Source organism: Ascidia mentula, chromosome 8 (assembly GCF_947561715.1).
Source record: "Ascidia mentula chromosome 8, kaAscMent1.1, whole genome shotgun sequence".
Lineage (NCBI taxonomy): Eukaryota > Metazoa > Chordata > Ascidiacea > Phlebobranchia > Ascidiidae > Ascidia > Ascidia mentula.
This window is the reverse complement of record NC_138573.1, coordinates 5,347,743-5,358,584: the sequence shown is the minus strand read 5'-3', so window position 1 is coordinate 5,358,584 and position 10,842 is coordinate 5,347,743. Positions and strand designations below refer to the sequence as shown.

The window sequence follows — 10,842 nt, the reverse complement described above, 5'->3', positions numbered from 1 at the left end:
CTTGTGATTTCTTCCCACAGCCTGATAATAAACTGTTTATTTGGGGTGAGGGAAGGTAAACCCTTACAACTTCAACAAAAAGGCTGTCAACCGAAAGCACAATATATTTGGGAAAAAAGATTTAAAGAACAAATCCCTATGAAAAAAAACCTTGCTTATAAGCATGTTTAGGTGCATATCAACCATACAAGCCAAACTAAGAAGCTTCCAAATTGAATTGAATCTTAACGCCGTGACAAGCAACGAGCAGTTACAATCGTTTGGGGAAATAAAGAGTATCACGTGCTTTTCTGCAAGAAGTAGAAACTGTTTGTCATCTTTTTTGTTCGTGCCCTATTGTCATTGTCTACTGGGATGATGTTATTTCATTTTAAGCGAAAAAATACGACGAAATAGAAATTTAACAGATTCTAAAAAACTATTTGCAATTTTTTGAACAATGCACATAGGCTAACTTTAAATTATACATGGCAAAAAAACACTGTATACCTTCAAAAAACTAGATGTCGTGTAGGTACTGTCTGAAATATCCCACGTAATTTGTTATGTCTGCGGTTTACATTTTTTTAATTTCAAGTGCATGTTCGAAGAGTATTTACATTTTTTACTCATTGACTGCCATCATCAACATCGCAAACTTATCAAGCAAACTTAAAGTTGAAACGAACTTTTCTCCTGAGTGAAGTTTATTTTCCAAAACTTTGATCACAAAAATACTGCGGTCATTTTATTGTTATACAGTAAATTATGTGAAACAACCACACAAAATTGTTGGGTTTTGTTTGCATTAACAAATCACACTTACCTTGACCAATAGAAGGTTGAAGCAAAGCCTGAAGCACGACAAGAACCAACCAAAAAATCATTGGGTTTGTAACAACTTACAACTATAAACTTTCGACGCAAAACACTAAGATAAACATGCAGAGTTGTTTATAAACATTGACACAAATAAATTATTGTATTACAGAAGAGAATACAATGTTTACAACAGTTGCAACTATTATTCTGGGCTGAGGTTAACTCTTCTACCGATCCTGAACTCCCGGCAGCAGTTCTTTGTAGACAGCATGAGTCAATTGTTATGCCTGTGTGTGGAGCCACACCATGAGTGTTTAATACGCGAATCATCAACCATATACCTCCTGCATGAACTAACAACTCTATAAAACGACGTCATGTTTTTATCCGCAGTTACGACGAGCCTAAAATCTATGGAGCAATCATAATCGGACCCTGGATCTCATGTTTGCTATCATCTATACAAGTTTTGGGTGATGTCGGTACCCCTATTCTGTATAGGTCGATTAGTTTAATGGACTTCCCCTGAGGACGAAACTTGTGGCAATGTAGTTTATAATGTCCCTGTGTTAAGACGGAATCAACTGGTTGGCCGCGGCCAGTTTAATAGGCAACGGTTGTTGTATTCATCTACCATCTTACTGTTACCCCCACAGGCCCACCAAGTGATCTACATCTGTTTAGTTACTTTTTTGTTTGCGGTAATTTAGTAAATGTATTTTTACCAGAACCCCATCTGTTTATTATGTATTGTTTGAATAAAGCGTAAAAAACAAAATCAAACAAAAAATACAAAAATGACAGGTTTGTTGGGCGTCGTTGTTATGGCAGAGAAGATTGCACTTTAGCCCCACCTAGTGTACATATATTTAACACACAGATGCATTGCAAGTAAAAATTAATGAAAATCATACTTCTTAAACTTAAGGATGCGATTATTTCATCAACACTTCACTAAATACATTAAAGGAAACAAGCATAATACAACCGGAGACAAACAAACATTTACAAAAAGGATTTTTATAAAAAAAGATTGATTTGTGGCTCATTGGATTCTTGTATCTAAACGTCACAGGTTGGCGTAGATACTTTGAGAGGAGAGATGACTTTCCATAGCTTTGTACAACATCCGATATTCATCCTAAAAAAAGATGTTTTTATTGAAGCAATCTAAGGAAATAACAAGTGCAACACATTTAAACTTCCACATTCACATTTCACTCACGTCATGCCTCTACTAAATATTTACAAAGTTATCATTACGTTTTATTGACAACGTGCAAAACCATTACGAAACTGTATTGGAATAAAATGCACCAGATGAATTTTTATTTTACCTGATTTCGAACCATGAGTGGCCTCATATCCCGTAAATCTTTGACTGTTCTGAAAATATCGATCCTATGTTCGATTCTACATCGGTCCACGAGGTTGGAGAGAGCACAGAAGACCCCGGACAAACCAGCTCCATCTCTGCATGAACAACAAATTTGTTATAGATGTTGACAAGCAATAATGTTACTGTGGGGACGACCGCAATACCTGCAATGTACAACAATCGGACGACTGTCTTGTCTCATCGAGTGCGCTTCTCCAACCAGCTGAATTAAACGATCAATCATCACACTTTCCTCACCCAGGTTTGCCACGTCACATTGAAGATGCGTCACTGTTCTCTGTTATACAGGAAGCTATATACTTAATGGTTGCCATCAAGGACAAACATATTAAAGACTAGAACAAACCATTATTAGATTATTTCAAAGTCCTAATTCATGCGTCAGGGCACAAGAAATAATATGGCTGACTAAATGTCATCATCATAAGCTTATGATGAAAACACCCAACAAAAGGACATATTTTATGTCACGTTTTGGCAAATATTGAATCAGAAAAAAAATGGCATTATTATGTGTGAACCAATAACTGTTCCGACTGCTTCAAGGAAAGGAAAAGTGCGGACAACATTTAGGCATATACAGAGAAACTTGCAATTCTGCAACATTACCGAATCGTCAGGATCTTCCACGTTAAAGTCGCGCCTCATAATACCGGGTGCAGATTGATTTTTCGTTGTCATGGTAACGTTTAGGTAACTGAACTGAAGTTGGGAGTTGACGTCGTCCGTCCAATACTGAAAACTTGATCTCTGTAAATATTTATGTTAAAATAATAGAATTTGCGAATTGCAAATACACCTGTAAGACTGTGTATCGTGTATAAATGTTAATTCGATCAAAATACTTTTACGTAACTCAAATTATTTAACCATCAGGCGCTGCAACTAACGTTTAACAATCCCGCATTTTCATATACACCACATCTATATTGTGAGGCTATAAAAAAGTAATTTACTTTGTCTGTAGACGTAAGCATGACGATCCCAGCCACGTTGTAAGATGAAACAATCTGCCAGAAGATTTCAGCGTTTTGCGAAGTTGGACCTTGTGTTACAATGAAGGCGTTGGTCCCGTCATAACCCTATAGATTTATATAAAGCCATTTTTATGTGCTGTATTTCCTCTGTGCCAAGGATTAATGGCTCTGTTCATGTTTGCACGCAAGATGCTGAAATTTTTAACATGATTTACCTGCACAAATGATGCATTGATGTAAGCATCGGCAAGGTTCACAAGGGAGCGATCATCTGCGAATGAAAAATATCGTTGTTAGTGCTAATTTTTTACAGATATTACATACACAAACTCTATAGCAGTTACGATATTTATGATAAATGATAACAGAAACTATTTTGTAGAAGCAAGTGAGCCTGAATGTTTAGTGAGCACTGTTTTAATGACTAGCCAGACACAACCAGACCGGACTCAACCAGTTGTACTGATGAGACCTTACACATCATAATATTGAGCACTGTCTGCAGCTCTAATTTGGTTTGGTGATTTTATGTTGTCACTTTGGTGCAAAAAGCGATGTTTATCGTGGGTTACTCACATGGCAACACGGTGTTGTCGCGACTTGATGTGATGTTGGAAGGTTTTCGAGCAATAGATTGATTTGTGTCAATGGGAGAAACCACATCTAACAACTTGAATTCAGTCTCCAACCTGAAGAATAATAATTTGCCATTAGGATCTGAGACACAAATCTCACAGTAATCAACCACAAAACCTGTTTTTGTATGTGCCGCTGTAAGTCTACATACGTTTCTTCGTTCAAACGACACAAAACGAGCAAATACTATCAAAATCATTTTATACTCTTACATATGCCAAGTGATTATCGCAAAACCACCATGTCTTAATAATTGCTGGTTTTTAAATTCTTTAATTGTGCAACATTTCAGTAAATGGAGAAAAAACTGCAATGTGTTTGTCATGCAATCGTATTAAATCATACTGTTCATCTGTGGAGTGATGCTGGATAAAATCATCGCATGACATGTCAGTGGATCCCATCAAGTGAACTTCAACAAGCAGCTTATGGACGAGAAGGTATTGATTCTAAAAAATGGAACTGTTGTTTCTATGGTATTGCAAGGATGTCCCTCATAGCAGGGACGAATGCTTGATGAAAAATGTTGTGACAACTTGCTATTTAGTTGTGTGGGTTGAGAGGAAAAGATAATTACGAGCCAGTCAATACTCACAAGGTTTTGAACCATGTCGCATCTCTGCTTCCTCATATTCAGCACAGCGGTAAACACGTCGACCCTTCCCTCTGCCGACATTTGCTCCTGCAGAATGTCCAAGGCAATGTAGGTTCCTGTTCTTCCCACTCCAGCACTTTAAACAATACGAAATGCTTTTAACGAAAAACTATTGACGATACAAAACCGTTTTCGCCATATTGCAACGATAACCGTGACGTAGAATTAATGTTATTTAAGTTTTGTATAAGACGTCCTTGTTTGGCCGACATGTTTTTGCGGGAATAAATTCCACACTTAGTTTGCCAAATCCGTATAACAGCTACACTGGGCAACTTTGTTCAGTTGTGAAGAGTTCCGTTGGTCTCGGTATTCAATAATAATACAATCATTTATCGATTTGAAATATGGATTTAAATAATAGTTTTCACCTGCAATGAACGAGGATGGGTGAAGCATTCTCGACCTGGCTTTCTTCAACCACTTGGTGGAGCCGGAGAAGCGGAGTTGTGCAAACGGGGACCCCGTGGTCGGGCCAAGTAGAGTAGTGGCACTGAGTCACCTCATAACATCTCTGTACACACAACACATTATGAACGCTTTTGTCTTGTTGGCATTTGTGTGAACCGCGCTTGGAGCAATGACGGAAGTTTCGACCACGCGTGGGGTTTCCAGAAAGCAGTTTGTAACTTTCGGTTTAGATCAACTTGCGATGAAGAAAGTTAGGTACAGAAAGCGACAAAAAGATTTACCGACTGGTCGCTCCTAACTAGGGAGAATGTGCGACGAACGTAGCTTCCAAAACTTTCCTCTTGTGTTGTTTTCACAGAGAATTTGCCGAAATGAACCTCTTCGTTTACTTCGGGCCAATATTTTTCACATTTTTGCTAAAAAAACAAGAGTTCAAAGAAGTGTAGCGAAAAAAACATGGGAATCGCCGACCAAACTACACTCTTCCTTAAAAACGAACAATCAAGCGTCAACAAACGCCATTTACGTCATAACTCACTTTCCCGCTTTCCCTGATGTTGGTGAGCATGACGATAACCTTGCAGTTATTTTCCCATATCATCTGCCAGAAGTGTTCGGTGGTTGTGAACACAGGGGCCTGAGCGGCGATGAATTTAACATTTCCGTTGTAACCCTAGACAAACATGGAAAAATAATGTCATTAGGACTCGATTTAGAGATTCAAGGTCCTTTACAAATTTTAAAAATGCAAAAGATTTCTGTACATTTTGTATTTTGCAAAACAGCTGTGGAAAAAATACAACATTATGTCTTTGCCAAAACAGCGTGAACTCGCGAACAAGATTGTCTGCAGTTTTGGTAGAGGTTTATTCAAATTGACAACAAGCTCACAGCCAGTAGTATAAAACAAGGCCCATTTTAAAATCAACATGCGATATACGTAGGCATTGTGTTGTACTGCCCACAACGAAAACGCAACTCGTATGAAACATAGCAGCTCTATTGTGCGTGGGGAAACCTGCATTAATCAGTCCCGCATGGGGTTAACACTTACCGTGATGAACGACGCATTAATATAATCGTTGGTTCCGTTGTTTCCTTGTAGTCCCACGCGGTTGAAGTCAACTGCGAATAAAGTTGACTGGATTCACGTCGGTTGCAATGGAAGTCTGATATTGTGTAGCGATTGTTTACAATTTTACTACTGTTTTTTTTTTACTAATACGCATTTTTTATGTCGGGACGTTGCAGTTAACGAGAAGGCAAAACTTATTTACTGTTTTCCCAATTACATTACAAATAAACAGCAATATTCTTCAATACAATAACTGAAAGGTTAAGTATAAGAGGACGACATAAAAAAAGGGAAATTGGGAAGCGACCTTACATGGGACAATGTTTTTGTATCTGTTTCGGTCTCTGTTGCGGTTTTCCTGTGCAACGGTCTGATTCAAAACAATTTGACCCGAGGCTATTTTCAACTCCTGGTAGAAGCGAAATAGTGGTTAGAACGCGGAAGTAGTATTACAAACCATGAATAATGTCGCAACCAACACAGCATACTGAAAAGAAGTTTTACAAAAACACAAAGCCTGCTTGGTTGAGGTAATGTTATATTTGTGATAAATCAAACACAAATTACATCAAACGGTTTTATAGTTGTGACGTAATGACACATTATACGACGCTTTTGCTTGCAAACACATATTTTCTCTCAAAACCAAATAATTATTGTCTTACGTTTGAATTATTTTATGGAGGTGCGTTTTGTCTGATTTTTCGATAATAATATGGTTTATAACTTAAGGAGTCTGGAAGGAAAGGCGGGAAACCCACATACCTCATACAGTGCTTTTAATCTAGCCGGTTCCTGTATGTAGTTGTTATAAGTCCTAAGGAGTTTGCCGACAGAAATTGAATGTCCAATATCCGTGTTGATATAAACCGCCTCAACATTATCCGGGAAGTCTTCATCTTGAAACAACACGCAACTGTTTAAAGAAGCAATACTAGTGCGATACACATCATTTAGTGTTCATGATTGGACTTAAGACACGACATTGAATTTATCCCACAATTTAAATTACACTGTATGAAGAAACGTATTTAAACCTTCATTGTGAATCGGCACGGCGTTTGTTGGTTGGTAAACCACGGCACTTTGAGGAGTTTTCGATGTCTTTTTTGCTTTTCTTTTTCTGCAAAACGATTTTGTGCAAGCTTTGTCGACTACGACCGATTATATATTATTTCATCACTTCTGGTGTGCGTTGTATATGTAAATTTGTATATTTGGCGTTACTTTGGACACTTGACATAAAAAAGAAAGAGGTATTCAACAAATTCACCTGTAGAAAATCATCACGACCACAAGCAAGATGAGCAACAAGATCAATCCGACACATATTCCAATTATCATACCTGAAATAGAAATTGTAACAACCTGTACTAAAACGGAAAACCATCATAAAAGGTATGTTGCAGCAAACCTAAAGGCGGGACATTCACAGGAGGGGGATTGCTGATTACAACACGAGGGCTGGATTTCACAGCAATGGCGTTACCAGTTCCAGTCGTCGAAACAACAAATAAACTGCATGGAAACACCGTTATACTTTAACAGCTGGATCTTAAAATTCCATGTAAAGTTACGCAAACCTGTACAGCTGGGAATCGTTTAAAGGCTTGTTGTTGCATGTATATGTTTCAGAAACAGGCAATGAATAGTTCATCTTCACATCGCAAGACGTCTGATCACCGGTGCCAATTGTTTTAGAAATGGAATCAACAATAAATCTGAGGCATATCAACATACATGTAGTGCAAGCAACGTCAAGAAGGTCAAAGGTACATTACCTTGGAATAGCTATTGCGCAGTGCCACCCAGGTGACCTATTTTGAAGAATGCTTAGTAACTGGCTCCAAGTTGTTATTTCTGATGAGTTGTTTGTTTGACCAACTGCCAGCCCAACAACGAAATAGCAACTGGAAAATATAAGAGTTGTTACTAAAGATTTATTTTTCCAAATCAAGCCTAAAATCATTTGGATGCAGTTTGTTGTTCTTTACAATGCCTTACAATACCCAATAGTGCTGCAGTTACTTACAGTATCACAAGGAAAATACCTGAGTGGTCCATTCATTTCACTTGCAGGAAAGATAGTTATTGAAAGTGTGTTGGGAAACTTTGCAGGAGGAAGTATTACATCCGGTTCTGTTTGAACATGAATATCATATGTGTAGGTGCAGTTGTTAAATTAATTTATTAATAAACTATACCTCTGGGTGGTGTTACACACTGGCCCTGAGCTACAACAGACAATCCAGTTTCAGAACAAGTCAGAACTTGCAATGACGCAGAAACTTTTCGATTTGGCAATACTTCAAACTCATAGGAATGTGTTGAGTTGCTTATGTTGCCGACTGGGATATCATCCACGGTCACTTCTTGCCATGAAGCCAATTGAGTTGTGTACAGATTTAAGGTACTTGTTTTATTCAGCTGCAAAATACAATTCAAAATTTTTGGGTTTGAAGTATAGGGAAATTTGCAAACTCTTTCTGTGGTATTACCTTAAATCCTGTTATTTCAATGAAGTGTATATTTTTTGGCCACATCCAAGTAATTTTGCATTTTTTTATGTTTTTTAGTAAGAAAGTATTGCTGACTTGACCAGGAATAACCTTTGAAGTTTCCAAGACACTTTCCATTGGTGCAGGAAAATTCCACAATTGGGGAAACAACTTGACCTTCAGTGAATGCTGTTACTTAATAGCGAATGGTTGTTTGGCAAAATGTACCTGTATTTTGTATTTTTGCAATAAATTGAGGTTTGTCAGTAATGTTTGATACTCATGATTTGCAGATGATTGCACTGTTTCTGTTTTGTCATACACTGTTTGGATTCCATTAGATGTGTTAGTCACAACGTTTAGATTAAATGTAAGGTTTCCTTTGAAACCAGTCATGTCTCTCCATCTAACAGCAAGTTGGTTGGTTGCACATGTTACAGGTCCAGATGGAAGAAATGTGATTGGCAAGGCTAAAATTACAAAAAACTACACTCAACAAATTGTAAAGGTTGTAAAAACTGTAATAATGTAAATGTTTAGCAAAAATAAAAAGTTTCATTATTTTATTGTAAAATCAAAAACCTACCTTTAAACTGACAAATAAAATAGTGGAGTTCATTACAATTGGATGTTTTCCACAAAAACTCAGAATTCACATTTCCATTGTTTGAATAAACAACACACTCGTGTGTACCTGATGATCCAGTATGCCAAGCTTGAAAGGTTGAATCTATTTGATTGAATTTAAATACATTTGAGTTATTTTTGTAGTGAGGCAAACACCTCGCTACTTACTCAGCTGTGTATTGACATTGACCCAAAAATGTTGACCATTCCGTGTTTTTGCTCCTATGTAGGCTGAAAAAGCAATAATAAATTAATTATTGATGAATTTATATGCTTAAATCACTTGAGTTAGCATTAATTACTTGTAACATTACTAAACTAACAATAACACTAGCTGATCAGGCAATAGGCATAAGATGCATACCTGATGTATCTGCTGCATTCCAGTGCCCTGTACTTGCATAAAATTTCACCCTTTGCTGAACAAACTGATGTATTTGTTGACTTGTGACAATAGCCAGGTGGGAATTTAAACCATATTTCTGACAGTGAGTTTCTCCATCTTGATGACTTTTTTGAGTCGATGAAAACAAATAATAGTTGTGGTCAAAATAATCCAAACCTAAACATAAAATTTTGCTTTTAAATTAGATACTTGTGGACTGATGAAATAAGTGGTTGTTTACCAAATGTGAAAGAGTTGCTCACGTTGCCATAGGAATTTATGGCATGACATGAAATATTGGCTTGAGGTCCCAAAATTAGAGGATTATAAATAATAAGTGTTGTTTCCACAGTTTGATAGTTTATCATATGTGAGTAGATATACATTGGCATAGCTTGGTTGGTTGATGTCACACTATTTCCATTAACATTCCAACTAACTGTAGATAAAGGCAAAGAACAGAAAGTGCAAGTGAGATTGAGCTGTTGAGAAAATGGTACAGCTATTGTGTTGCCTGGTAGAGAACTAACAAGTTGTGGAGTGGATTCAACTGTGAAAACATGAAAATCAGTGGAACAAGTACATATAACTATGGTATAAAACAAACCATAAACTTGTGCACTTAGTTGGACTTCCTCTGTAACACTTGGAGATCCAACTGTATTAGAGGCTTTGCAAATATAAATTCCTTCATCAGATTTTAATGATTTTTTCAGCACAAGACGTGAAACAACTGAATTAACTCCTGATGTTTGGTTTATTTGGTGTATGAGCAATGAAGCATCAAAGGAAATTGCAGTAAGCCCTCTTAAGATACAAGAATATATTTTTTGTATAAAATAAAAACATCTCCACATGACCAACCTGTACCAGGTGACAGTAGGAACAGTGTATCCACCTGAGATACACTTAATGAAGGCTTGACTTCTGTCAACTCCAACAGTTAGGTTGGAAGTTGATAAAGAAATTTTAGCAGGTACTAAAAAAATATTTACACTAATTAAAACAAACTTTGAGAGAAAATAAATGTTTCATTGGCAATACGGGACTACTACAATCTGCTTACCATAAACCGTAAAGTCGATTGATTGTGCTTCAGGATTAGTTAAAGAATTCATCCTTCCAAACAAGGTCAGAATGTAAATACCCGCATTAGATGGAGATTGAATGCTTATTGAGTGGTTAAATAATTGGGGTTCATCATTCAATGATATCAAGTTGGTTAGAATTGTGCTGTCATTTGTTGCAGTATTGATTGTTGAGACGTTTACTATTTCCTTAAACCATGTTTTGCCAGATATGTAAATGCTTGTAAAATTGTGCACAACAAAACTTGTCAAATCCAGAATTAACAATTCTATAAAAATAAAATTTAAAT

The 10,842-nt window shown here is 36.8% G+C and overlaps 1 protein-coding gene across 1 annotated transcript; it reads right to left on the bottom strand.

Annotated features, from left to right (window-relative positions):
* Positions 1–1,607: 1,607 nt before the first annotated feature.
* On the bottom strand, positions 1,608–10,582 carry LOC145910599 (uncharacterized). Its single transcript, XM_082997785.1, has 31 exons — positions 10,531–10,582; positions 10,329–10,443; positions 10,072–10,271; positions 9,706–10,014; positions 9,444–9,641; positions 9,248–9,310; positions 9,039–9,182; positions 8,681–8,922; positions 8,453–8,629; positions 8,159–8,381; positions 8,006–8,093; positions 7,736–7,864; positions 7,538–7,675; positions 7,369–7,472; positions 7,228–7,300; positions 6,992–7,077; positions 6,720–6,853; positions 6,267–6,363; positions 5,934–6,004; positions 5,418–5,552; positions 5,161–5,295; positions 4,840–4,982; positions 4,409–4,544; positions 4,159–4,262; positions 3,754–3,866; positions 3,393–3,448; positions 3,157–3,282; positions 2,810–2,950; positions 2,344–2,477; positions 2,139–2,274; positions 1,608–1,942 (listed from the first exon to the last, which is right to left on the bottom strand). The coding sequence occupies exons 1-31, from the start codon at positions 10,580–10,582 to the stop codon at positions 1,871–1,873; spliced, it is 4,074 nt and encodes a 1,357-aa protein (XP_082853911.1). The 3' UTR covers positions 1,608–1,870.
* Between the last annotated feature and the right edge of the window lie 260 nt (positions 10,583–10,842).

Excerpts from the sequence above, each read along its gene's own strand:
- LOC145910599 (XM_082997785.1), bottom strand. The coding sequence starts at position 10,582 with ATGAATTCTTTAACTAATCCTGAAGCACAATCAATCGACTTTACGGTT. Across the intron at positions 8,094-8,158 it reads GTGTGTAACACCACCCAGAG|AACCGGATGTAATACTTCCT; the intron begins GTATAGTTTATT and ends ATGTTCAAACAG. Across the intron at positions 4,545-4,839 it reads CCCATCCTCGTTCATTGCAG|TGCTGGAGTGGGAAGAACAG; the intron begins GTGAAAACTATT and ends TATTGTTTAAAG.